This window comes from Zootoca vivipara, chromosome 6, assembly GCF_965207765.1.
Source record: "Zootoca vivipara chromosome 6, rZooViv2.hap1.1, whole genome shotgun sequence".
Lineage (NCBI taxonomy): Eukaryota > Metazoa > Chordata > Lepidosauria > Squamata > Lacertidae > Zootoca > Zootoca vivipara.
Genome location: NC_142589.1, coordinates 38,655,048 through 38,667,505, shown reverse-complemented (window position 1 = coordinate 38,667,505; position 12,458 = coordinate 38,655,048). Strand labels below are relative to the sequence as shown.

The following is a 12,458-nucleotide window of genomic DNA, read 5'->3' as shown; positions in this document are numbered from 1 at the left end:
TAACCGAGGTGGGTGGGAAGGGGTGCAATCTTCCACCCATGCCTTCTGCCATCCCAAGGCGTCTGTCTTCTACCCGCCCCGCCCCGCCCCGCCCCTTCCACGGCTTGCTCGGCAATGACAGCGGGACAGGCGCGGCCTATCTCTTCTGTGCCGCCACCACAAAGATGGCGCCTCCTCATACCCTCCCCGACCTTCCTCACCGCCACTCTCAAAATGGCCGCAGCTCTGTTTTAGGAAACGTCAAAGGGCATGCCTCCAGTTCTTCCTCCTATTGGGCAAAGGCGCCCTGCTGGCGGCCAATAGGGGCATAGGGCGCGCTGATTGGTTGCTGCGCGCGCGCGCGCGTTCGGAATGCCGAAGGGAAGGAAGCGATGTCTGCGGGAGAGAGAGCCCTTTCTGCGCTCCTGGGTAGGTCGTAGTAATTGCACTCTGTTTATGCTCAGAAGCTCTCCTTAGAAGGGGTGCAGCTCTTGCCCAGTGTGTATTTTGTACTTTGTATATGCCCAGAAGCTCTCTTTACTAGGGAGGCAGTGTTGAATGAGCCCTGCTCTGTGTGGGAAGAAGTACTTTGTGCATGTTCAGGGGCTCTGTTGACTATTATAGAAGAGGTCCTGTGTTGAGCCTCTGGCACAGAAAGCTGATGTGGGGCTGAACCTGAGAGCAAACTAAAGTTTAAAGTTTGTTATGCCACCCTTCCAACAGCTCAGAGCCTTCTCACAACCACCCTGAGAGGTGTATTAAACTGTAAGGTGAGCACAGGAAGCTGTATCGTTAAAAAAGGTTTGACGGTTTGTTCATGTAGCCCAGTACTGTCTATTCCAAAAATAGGGAATGTGTGGTTCTCCAGATGTTAGTGGGACTACAGCTCCCATCATCCCTGATCATTACATTGATGCTGCATCCTGAGCTCTTTGTGGACATGCCTCCACAGTGATTGCTACTCACCTATGGAATGCCCTCCCCAGGGTTAGTAAGGCTCTCCCTAATAATGTTGGACTCAGGTAGGTAACTGTGTTGGTGTGAAGCAGTCAAAATAAATAAAATTTAAAAATTGTCCAGTAGTACCTTAGAGACCAACTAAGTTTGTTCTGGGTATAAGCTTTCACACACGAAAGCTTATACCCAGAACAAACTTAGTTGGTCTCTAAGGTCCTAATAATGTTGAATAGAGTGCAGGGGAGTGCTGGGAGAGGGAGGCTTGCCCAAAATGGGACTTGGATCCTCAGAAAAGTTAACTTTAAAAAACTTATAGAAGAAAAGTTAACTGTTTCTTCCTTAATCCAGCAGCTTCTACAACACCCATGTTGTTCAGGAGGGCCCCTGGACCTCTCGAGAGGCTTTTCAGAGGGAAAGAGAGAATGGCAAACTTTCCTTCTATGAACTTCCTTCGGTTATCTTAGGATCCCATCCCTCATATTTAAAAGTGGCTACTGTAAATGGAAATATTTCCCCATTCTCCATCAGGATGCACAGAGTTCAACTCAGCTTGAACCAATTACCATACCATACCACCTTAGCAAAATTTAGTGCCATGCCTTCTTGGGCTAAGATTTCTTTGTTTCTCTCAATCCACCCCACCCCCCAAAAGCTGGAAGATCCAAGAAACAGAAATGTGAACGTAAAAATGAACAGAAGCTGAAGGAGGCAGCTCTTCATATTTTGAGTTGCCATCACAATTTGGGTGACCTGTTGCTTGAGGTAAGAAAGTAGTAGTGTTGACTTCTAACAGCTTCCTGGTGCTTGCTTTGCTCCCACTGAAGTTCAGTGTTGTTTTTATGTTCCTGGTTTAAATTTTCCTTCTGGACATGAGTCATCAGGATGCACTTCGGGGGGGGGGGTAAATACAGATGACTAAAAATAAATATCTGGACTTGATTCTCTTTGGAGAGAGAATAGTAAGTCCATGGGGAGCAAAATTGCCTTACAGTGGCAGGCCTAAGCATGCTTACTCAGAAGTAGGTCCCATTGAGCTGAGTAGAGCTTACTGCCTATTTATTGTTTGTATTTTATGAGATGCCTCAGAAAATAAACTGTTTAGGCATTGTACGAGCAATAAAAACAGCAATGAAACAATACAAATGGTTGCATAAAAGCTAGATACAAAAACAAAAAACAGCTCTATAAGATACCTTCTCTAAACTCCGTAGTACAGTAAAAATATAAATTCCCTAGAGCAGGCATCCCCAAACTTTGGCCCTTCAGATGTTTTGGACTACAATTCCCATCTTCCCCGACCACTGGTCCTGTTAGCTAGGGATCATGGGAGTTGTAGGCCAAAACTTCTGGAGGGCCGCAGTTTGGGGATGCCTGCTCTTTCCTAGAGGAAAGTATGTTTAGGATTGCAGCCTTAATTTCTTATGAACAGTTTCTACACTACTACCTGTTAAGTTTCCTTTAATCATAAAATGATTGTCCTTTAAAAAAGAAAATGTGTGGATAGATATCTGAAACCTGCTGAGGCCACTGGGTGTTGTGCCTGCGTTCTGCTTCCTTTGGACATCATCTTATCCTATGAAACGGGAGAAATTATTTTAATAAAGAAATGTGCAGATTTGTTGACTGAGTAAGTCCCCTATCTATGGAATGTTTTCCCTTTCTCTTCACCAACCTGTTTGCCCTCCTGATGCTTTGGACTACAACTCCCATCAGCCCGGGCCAGCATTGGCTAGAGCTGATGGGAGTTGTAGTCCAAGGCACCTGGAGGGCAACAGGTGAGTAAAGGTTTCCTTCTTCCATTTCAGAGAATTTTGGCATTTCCTTCTGGACTCTAAAATGTTTGCTGTGCAAGTATGCCCAAGCATTTTGAGGTTGCATCTGGAACAGGCTAGGTTATATTTGATAACATAAGTAATAAACAAGATGAACATGTCTCTCTCTCTGTTATTTTTACAGGTGGGAAGTTCAGAGTGGAACAAGCAGCTACTTTCCTTTAGTCCAGCCAATGAAGCTTCCGTTCCAGAACAATTTGTGGGTGGGTGCAAGCGATGATCTGTTTTTGCTAGAGGGAACTGCTGAAAATCAAGTTCATCTATTCAGAAAGATAAAAATATTCAGATCAACATTCTGTCTAGTCTGGTACTATCAACAGCAACTGGGAACAACAACTTGCCAAGTTTTGGGACAATGACCCTTCCTAACCTTGCAGCCTGAGCCTTTTTTTAGCTAGAAATGCTGAAAAATTATCCTGGGCACTTTTTAAGAACAAGTTGTGTTTTCTCCCTTGAAATATATCCCCTCCCACTTTCTGTTTTGGGTGTTATTGTTAAGGTGCAGGTGCAAGAGTGGATAGGGTTATGTTGCACAGTCTGTCCTTGCTAACCCTGTTTCCCCTTCTCTTTTCACACTTCCATCTCCGATATTGCATTCTAGTCTCAGCCTTGCAGGATCAGGCCTTCATGTTGGGTGTGCCAGTGGAAATCCTGTCAGCCAGAATAGCTGCTAGAAACATTGAGAAGATCTCTGCTGAGTCTGGTCAAGCTGTGATGCTGAATGCGGAGCAGAGAGTAAGCAGGAAGGAATTCCATTTCTGGGCATGGCAAGAGTGGGAGAAAAGTGCACACCCCTTCTTGCTGCTGTTGTCTCTAAGTAAACCGTAAATGTTTTTTAGAGGAACTAAAGGCTGAGGCTGGTAACCTATTTCCTCACACAGAATGCCAGCTCAATCTGCCAACAGGAATCCTGTTGGGTCTGCCAACAGGAATTCTGGCATTCATTTGGTTTACCGGCAGTTCCTCTGTGATATGAAAGTGAAATATTTTTCAGCTCATGCTGCATTTGCTGTGGTCCTGTCCAGATGTTTTGAACTACAACTCCCATCAGCCTCAGCATCTTACATCTATGCTGCCTGGGGCTGATGCGAACTGTAGTTTAAAACATCTGGAGGGTATCATGTTGGGGGCAGCTTGGCAACTTCCTTCTGAGGTTTCTGTGACCTACTGATGTCTGATTGGCCTCTGGGAATTACAATAGGTGGGCTCTCCCTGCAGTTCACATGGGATTTCTGACCCCTCCCCAAAATTGAGAAATAGCTCAGCTCATATCTAAGACATTTCAAATTCACTGAAACCCCCATGAGCCCCCCTTCACTGCTTTCCTGGTACGCAGACCTCTTATAGTCCATTTACTTAATCGCCCCCAAATCCCATTCCCCTTCACTTTACCTGTCTGGTACAAGCAGCTGCAAGGAGAGGGGAAGGAGGGAGATAAAGAGTCTGCACCCTTGAAAGCTGCTGGCTACTTATTATCATTTTTTAAGTTTAACAGCACTCTTTTCTTCAATTACAGAAAAAGTTGTCATGCTTGCTTCGGTCTCTGAAGGATTTGTTAATGCACAATGCTTTCTGCCGTTTGCGGTTTGCTCAAGAAACCTGGAAGTTGCAAGTAAGAATGCTTTAGAAATATGGGGCGTTGAGAGAGGAATGCTGCATACCAGGGATGGGGAACCTTCTGGACATTAGTGGGACTCCAACTTCCATCAGCCCCAGCCGGTGGTCAGGAGTGATGGGAGCTGTAGCCCCACCACATCTGGGAGGGCCACAGATCCCCCACTCCATCTATAGACACACGTGCTGGAAACACATTCCCCATATAGCTTCACTCCTCTTTGATGCCTTAATGCTGACAAGCCCCTTTAAATTGTTGGGGAGAAATGCAGGATTCCTCTTCTGATGCCAGCAAACAATTTAAGTAGCAAACCTAAGAGCGCAGGCCTCTTAATAAACTCTTAGCATTCTAGTACTTAAATAACACTTGGCCCTTGCCAGCTATCCTATTGCCTCTGAGGTATGCTCTGGCTTTCTAATATAAAGCTGTATTTATTTTTATTTATTCATGCAAAGTATTTATATACGGCTCTCTCACAAAATGTCAGGGCAATGTCTTCATAGCTTGCCACAGCTGAGGCAGCAAATGGGTTGTGCTTGGATGTGGGCCTCCAGCAACCACGTGGGCCACACTAATCAGCTGTTGAGCCTTAGCCAAGTGGCTGAGTTATTTGGTTGTGGGTGCTTGGCCATACCTCTTTGCAGGTCCTGAACTTCATGGTAGCGTTATTTCCCCCAGAGCCCACTCATTCTGGAAGTTGCATGGCGGTTACACAGAGAGAGCATTGTCAGCCTGGAAGAGCTGCTGGAGAAGTAAGTAGAGGCTGCCAAGACTCGCTAGGATTTCGGGCTTGACATGAAATACGGTCAGCTCTTTGGCCTCCTCATCTGTGGCAGCTTGTATTTTACACTCATAAGATAAAGGCGCATTTGACAAGGCTGCACATAGAGCGCTAAGCAAGATTTGCAGCTTTAGGGGGTGTGTGGGGACTTGTGGGTCATGGAAACAGTCCCTAGAAAAAGAAAATATTGGGAACTGCAGTTGGTGGTGTCTCTTTTCAGTAATCCAGATGCTCTTGCGTTGGAGGAGTGGTTGTGCAATTGTCTCTGTCGTCTTTGCCACCAAACACAAGATCTTTCCTTGGACACAGAGACCCTGGAGTCCATGCTTACAGGCAAGCTCTGACTTTGAACACAGTTGGTATGGGGCAGTCGGTGGGGCGGGGGGTTGTTAGATGTTGGCTCCTGTGGGGACTAGAAGCAGGTTCCTTTGTGTCTGAAGGGAGCGGCCATTGCACATTGGTAAGCCTAGGAATCCTTCTGAGGGCTGGATGATGCCAGTCCATCTCTGCCTTCTGTGGGGTGTTCTAGGCCAGGGTTGGGGTGGCTTGTGGCCCTCGAAATGTTGAATTCCAGCTCTCATCAGCCCCAGGAACATGGCCAGTAGTTGGGAGTTGTACTCCACCAACATCTGGATGGAGAAAAGTTACCCATCTCCATTTTTTATTTTCATTCCTTCCCTGCATAGTCCTTTAATTGCTTGGGAATCAAACAGAACCTTCCCTAGTTCAGCTGGTCTTTGACCCAGAATATCCTGATAGTTTCCAGGTTCTTAGGGAATGTCACTCTTCTTGCCTTAAGACGCCTTTCCCAACTTAATCTCCTTCTAGCGAACACCTATGTAACATACAGCACTTGCTTAATTCCCAGTCAGAATTGGTGATGGGTTCTGCTAATGTCATTGTAAAGCCAGACATCAATCCCTTGCTTGGGAGAAATGTCTGCCCAGCAACCTGGCAGCATACTTGTTGCAATAATGGCAGCAAAGAGCCAGCACACATTTTTAGGGAATGTCAAAGTGAAAATTGCATTTCTAAAAAACAATTTTTTTAGATACTAAGAGATACAGAGTAGCAACACTAAGACAATTCAGGGTCTGATGATTCTCCTCATTAACAATTTAATTTCTTCTTCAGTGATTAAACTAATAAACCAAAGGTAAAGGGACCCCTGACCATTAGGTCCAGTCATGACCGACTCTGGGGTTGCGGCGCTCATTTCGCGTTATTGGCCGAGGGAGCCGGCGTACAGCTTCCAGATCATGTGGCCAGCATGACAAAGCCGCTTCTGGCGAACTAGAGCAGCGCACAGAAGCACCGTTTACCTTCCCGCTTGGAGCGGAACCTATTTATCTACTTGCACTTTGACGTACTTTCGAACTGCTAGGTTGGCAGGAGCAGGGACCGAACGATGGGAGCTCACCCCGTCGCGGGCAGTCGAACCTCCGACCCTCTGATTGGCAAGCCCTAGGCTCTGTGGTTTAACCCACAGCGCCACCCGGGTCCAAAGGTGAACCCTATTCTGTACAGAAGGGATTTCCAGACACCATTTGTTGCCTTCAGCCTTCCTTTGTTCCCTCCTAACTCCCCTTTATTTATTTATTCATTCATTCATTCATTCATTGGATTTATATACCACCTTTCTGCCGAGGCACTTAATGTGGTTTACAATTTAAGCACTAAAACAAATGCATTTTGTGAAATGAAGAGAGAGTCCTCTCATGCCAACTGGGAACTGATGGTATATGTGCTCCCTGGCCTGAGCTCCCTTGCTTTTGCCTTCCTTCAGGGCATGCAGGCCTTCAGCAGCCCTCTGGGAAGATGGGCAAGGAGCTGCCCTTTTAGATTATCTTCCTTTCCTTTTTGGTATGCTGCGAGTATGCTGACAGTGCCTTTGCTCTTAATTTGTAGACTTTGTGACTGTGCTCCTTCATAACGGATTTCAGAAAACGTTTGAGTTGGGAAAGAAGCTGCAGTTGCAGAAAATCTCCAAAGTAAGGACAATGCATAATCACTAAATGTTGTGGTTCTTAATAAAATGTTTTTTGGCGCACCAGTGAGATGAATGAAACTAGAGTCTCTGCAACAAGAGCTTAGTTCTCCCTTCATCTTCAGGTAAGACTGGGACACACCCCTATCTGAATTTCTGGAGATAGGTTGCCAATCAATGTAAACAGTCCTGAGCTGGATGGATCACTGCTCTGATTGGTACATATGAGGCAGCTTCCTGTGTTGCTAGCTTGCAGCCCATAGACAAGGCAAGTCAGCAGTCCTAGCGCTCAACAGTGAATTTGTGGACCTTGGGAGTTTTTCTGAAAGCTCATGCAAGCTTCAGGATGCAAGACGATGCTCTCCCAGAGTCACTGTCTTCTATTCAAAAGCCTGCATTTGCTTCCTCATCCTTGTTTCTTTTCCCCATAGAGGTGGAAAGGAGAGGAAGTCAGTTTTGGCAATTCCTCTGCCTCTGCCCCCATGTCTTCCCAAGGGGGTTCCCCAAACTTCTCAAGTAGTGTTAGGGAAAGGAGGAGGGCCTATGGGGGAAATGACCTCATCCCCTGTTCTACTGACTGATGCCTTCCATCATGGAAGGGGGCAGCACTGCATTGAAGCCTGTGCACTTGATTGATTGACAAATGTATTTCTCTTTATGTTTGAAATAGGCAGAGCATCTTAGAGTCTGTTATGTGAACATACCTGATGAAAAGCTAATAATTATATTATATTTTTGTGTTGTTTTTTAAAATAAAAAACAGGTCTGCTGTGCTGTACTTGAGAGAATGCTGACATGTAAGTGGTGCCCGTGGAAGTAAATTGCATTGGGATCTAAATTATAATTACACCTCAGTAGAGATACTTCTCCCTATTCTGACGGCTGGAGGTGTTGTTGACATGTTGGAAGGTGCTGTGTATGTAATTAGCTTTTCCAGATACCACTGCATTCATAGAGAGCTGGGGATTGCTAATAAAAACGAGCTGTAATGTGAAAGAGGAGTAGCTGGAATGATCTCATGTTTTGACTGATGCCTCATAGTTGGCACTAATTCTTTTCTAAATGAGCATTTATTATCTGCTGGAGTTTGAGAATGAACCGCAAGTCGTCATGTTGCACATCTCTGAATTGTAGTGACACTCCTAGGGGCCGCATCCAGTGTTCTCTGCCCCCTGGGACCAGGGTTTAATGTGCTTGTGGATGGGGGTGAATTCCAATGTCCCGCAACAGGGTAATCCAGTGTAGCATTTGTGCTGGCGGAAACTCGTTGCACAATCTATTGTGCAATGACGTTACCAGCAACCTGCTTACGCATTCTCTTGTGCAACAATGTTCTGCTGGTATGAAACGTTTGGCTACCTGAGCAGGTATACCACTAAGCGAGTTTTAAGTTAGCGACCACACTGCATCTGTTATTTGTTGCCATGTGGTTCAGCTGTTTCTTTGCACGGCAACAGGAAGGTAGGAAAACCTGTAAATCTTTGGGTTCCAAGTCACCTGGTGCTTTTGTTTGTTCTGATTGCCTTTCCCCACCTGCTCATGTGCAGCTCATGTTCATTTTAGAGGTGCTTGGCACAACAAATCTTCCTGCCCTAGTTTCTTCTGGAGTATAAACATTTTTTAAAATTTAAATAATCTTTAAATTCAAACCAAACATACATACAAAACATACAAATAAAACATACAAATAAAAAACTCACACACATACATAAATAAAATCAATTAATACAAAAACCAACAAATGAATATATATATAACCGCTATCTCTTGAAACCTATCAAATCATATCATATACTACCTATTTTTAGCATTTCTTGACATAATTTACACAAATCAAACAAATCAAATAATACACTTTCTTATAACAACATATAACCAACCATCACTCCTCTCCCTTGAATAGACTTCCACTTCTCATCTCAATTAGATTCTCATACATCAATACTGCATCCCATTTTCTCTTCATATTTTACTGTACACTTTATTTCTTCATTAAACTCCTATTCTGGAGTATAAACATTAGAGCAACCTTTCAGAGCTAGATCTGTGCACATCAAACCTCTTAGAGTGGTTCAAGGTCAGGGTTAATTGTTAAGAAGTCTTTGCCTCTTAAGAAATTGTTCATAATAGCTTCAAACGTGAGAAGAATTGTTCCTTTCTACCACTCTCCTAATGAGGTCATGTCCTTAAATGTGTGCATCCCAAACGGCTTCTTCCACATTGTGGGTGGTCCTTTCCAGCTGTGTTTCCCACTGAGGCTACTTTGTTTTTGTTTCTCTTTAGGGGTGCTCGATGCTGCGGCTGAAAAAAAGCAGGAAGAGGCCTCCACACTGAAGGCAGTGAAGCGCTGGTAAGGGGCCATGCCCCACTCTAGAGGTCTTGCAAAGAACAGCGGGTTATGCATGACAATGAGAGTGGTGAAATGTTCAGGGGGAGCACTTCTTTACTATGGTCCAGCAGTCCCAGCCAGCATGGCGAGTGGTCGGGGATGATGGGTTTTGTACTCCAACAATATCTGGAAGGCCAGATGTCCACCACCCCCTAGGTTTCATGGAATGTGGCCTGCATTTTCACTTCCCTTCTCACCCTAAAGATACACGGGTCATTTGTGTTGTGTGATAACTTCCCTAAGAATAGAACCTCAGTGTCCAGCAGCTGTTCTCTGTAGACTCCATAGATGGTCCACTGTTTTGGTGCAGTGTCCCAGTGCTTATGTTCTTTATCTGTCAGTCCTGGCCAATGTGCAACTTGCAAAGGAAATCCTAGGCATTGTTTTTAAAGTCCACAGATCATTGAAGCAGTTGTGACTGGTGACGTTTTAACCTTGAGCTTCCTATGCCAGCATTACTCTCCAGGCTGCAAACTGCAGGTGTCACCTGCTTTCTCTCCTTATCATACACTCCAACTCCCGGATTGAAAAATCCAGGATCAGCGGCGGCGCGGCACCGGAAGTCGCTTCTACGCAGCAGCACGGCGCTGGAAGTTGCTTCTACGCATGTCCAGATATGCATAGAAGTGACTTCCGGTGCCGGGCTGCCTGTGTCTGCATGTCTGGGCACCAGAAATCGCAGACAGTCAGAAGCCGGGACATGGCCACCGGCAGGAGCTTTACGGGATATTTACGGGATATAATCAATTCGGGATAACAGTGGGAAATGGTAACAAAATACGGGGGTTTCCCGCAAAAAACGGAAGACTTGGCAGCTATGCTCCTTATCTGCTTATTTATAGCACCCAATTAGTTCAGTTCCTGGAAGTTGGTATGTTTAAACCTTTTCCTGATCATCTGCATTCCTTCCGAGTTCCTTCCCCAACCCCCATTCTTTGCTTTTGTGCAACAGGGTTTGTGTGTATGTGGTGGGGGAATCTAGTGTATTTTTTCTGCATATGTTAAAATAGATAAATATTTACATTCATTTTGACAGCCCTCCTAGTGAATGTCTTTATACTGAGAAAATTGGAGCCATTATCAGCAATTCACGTCTGATGAATCATTGTTCGTGAGCACTGAGAGGTTCCCTTTCCATTTCCAGGCTCTGCGTATTTGGCATGACGGCATCCCAAGGCACAGTCCCTCTGGAGTCTCTGCATCAGTTCTTTAGTCACACCTTGACCCAGGTTCTTACTTACAACGCTCAGCTAACAGGTGGGGCTTCCTATCAAGGGAACTGGGAAACAGACCTTTAGAGAAGATGGGTTTGGCAGTGTGCCCCAGTTAGCACTGAGTGTGAATTTAAAACAAAGCTTTTATAAATGGATGTTTAGATGCACAGATTATGCCAGATTTCTCCATGAGTTAATGGAAGTTGTGTTGGCATTGTAATTTTGTCTGTGTGGACATAATTCTCATTTGTTACAAATGCCGCAAACTTATGGAATACTGGAAGTTAATGTTGACCAGTGTACAATATATGACTGGTTACATATTATGTATGTTGGGAGTAATTATTAAATGATGTAATGAGAATATGTATTGCTGGTTTTAGAATGATTTTAGTTTAGTTTTAAAAGCTAGGACTCCAGGAATGAATGAGGACTTAATCATACTGGGCATAACTCTTCATATACCTGATGAGGAATCATAGAATAGAATCATAGAGTTGGAAGAGACCACAAGGGCCATCCAGTCCAACCCCCTGCCAAGCAGGAAACCCCATCAAAGCATTCCTGACAGATGGCTGTCAAGCCTCTGCTTAAAGACCTCCAAAGAAGGAGACTCCACCACACTCCTTGGCAGCAAATTCCACTGCCGAACAGCTCTTACTGTCAGGAAGTTCTTCCTAATGTTTAGGTGGAATTTTCTTTCTTGTAGTTTGAATCCATTGCTCCGTGTCCGCTTCTCTGGAGCAGCAGAAAACAACCTTTCTCCCTCCTCTATATGGCATCCTTTAATATATTTGAACATGGCTATCATATCACCCCTTAATCTTCTCTTCTCCAGGCTAAACATGCCCAGCCGTTCCTCATAAGGAGCTGGGTGGTGATTTCAGGAGGGTCTGCTTTTCCTTCCTGCCATGCAACCAGCAACTCCTGAAGAGCCCCCACCCTTTGACCCAGGCCCTGCCACTGTCTCTAAGATGCCTCCCCTGTTTGATGTGGCCTTCAGACACAGGCTTAAGGCAGGGGTGGTCATGCAGCTCCTTGCCTAAGTTCATGTGGCCCTCAGCTTGGTTTCAAAACCCCTCTGCCCAAGCTCATTGAGCAGGGGAAGGAAGAGAGAGTGAAAAGGAAGGCTGGCTCCCTCCACTTTGGGCTCTGACCCCACCCACTGCCAGCTTTCATCCCCTGACAAATTGTCCTGAAGGCAGTGTAGCCCTCAGAGGAGGAGAGGTCCAGGCCAGAAAACATGAATCCAGGGGCACGTGGGAGAAGTCGGGACTCCGGTGGAAGTTGGAAAAAGAACAGCTTAGGCTTAAATGTTCTTACTCCTGCTCCTTAGTCTTTAAAATTTGTATTTCAGACTTCTTCTTTTTAAAAAACCTCTTTCCAGCTAAATAAGCTTACAACCAACTGGCTGACAAAAGCAAAATACCCATTGTTCTCATGCTAACAATTACTTTTCACATACTGTAAATGTTACAGTATGTTACAGCCTCCAGTAGAATCAGCCAGGGAGGTTGTCACCATTTACCTCTTCTGGAAGATGGTAGAATTCCAGGAGTCACCTGCATGCTTACTAAGCCACAAGTCTGCCCTCGGAGCATCATGCGGATAACTTGCTTTTCACTCATCCTATGCCATGTATTTCCTGAAAGGCAACCCTGCATTGCCCCATGGAAATGCAAACACCCCCATCACTGTGGTCTT

The 12,458-nt window shown here is 45.1% G+C and overlaps 1 protein-coding gene across 4 annotated transcripts in view; it reads left to right on the top strand.

The window, feature by feature from the left end:
• The first annotated feature begins 277 nt into the window (after nucleotides 1-277).
• Nucleotides 278-12,458, top strand: part of FANCA (FA complementation group A) — a 40,623-nt gene continuing 28,442 nt past the window's right edge. For all 4 annotated transcript variants that reach the window (XM_035119100.3, XM_088671973.1, XM_088671974.1 and 1 more), the window contains exons 1-11: nucleotides 278-408; nucleotides 1,589-1,698; nucleotides 2,893-2,971; nucleotides 3,370-3,503; nucleotides 4,285-4,380; nucleotides 5,062-5,135; nucleotides 5,385-5,497; nucleotides 7,073-7,155; nucleotides 7,915-7,948; nucleotides 9,435-9,501; nucleotides 10,685-10,797. In XM_035119100.3, the coding sequence (XP_034974991.1) occupies nucleotides 372-408; nucleotides 1,589-1,698; nucleotides 2,893-2,971; nucleotides 3,370-3,503; nucleotides 4,285-4,380; nucleotides 5,062-5,135; nucleotides 5,385-5,497; nucleotides 7,073-7,155; nucleotides 7,915-7,948; nucleotides 9,435-9,501; nucleotides 10,685-10,797 (940 nt within the window). In that variant the 5' untranslated portion in view covers nucleotides 278-371. The remainder of the gene's footprint in view (nucleotides 409-1,588; nucleotides 1,699-2,892; nucleotides 2,972-3,369; nucleotides 3,504-4,284; nucleotides 4,381-5,061; nucleotides 5,136-5,384; nucleotides 5,498-7,072; nucleotides 7,156-7,914; nucleotides 7,949-9,434; nucleotides 9,502-10,684; nucleotides 10,798-12,458) is intronic.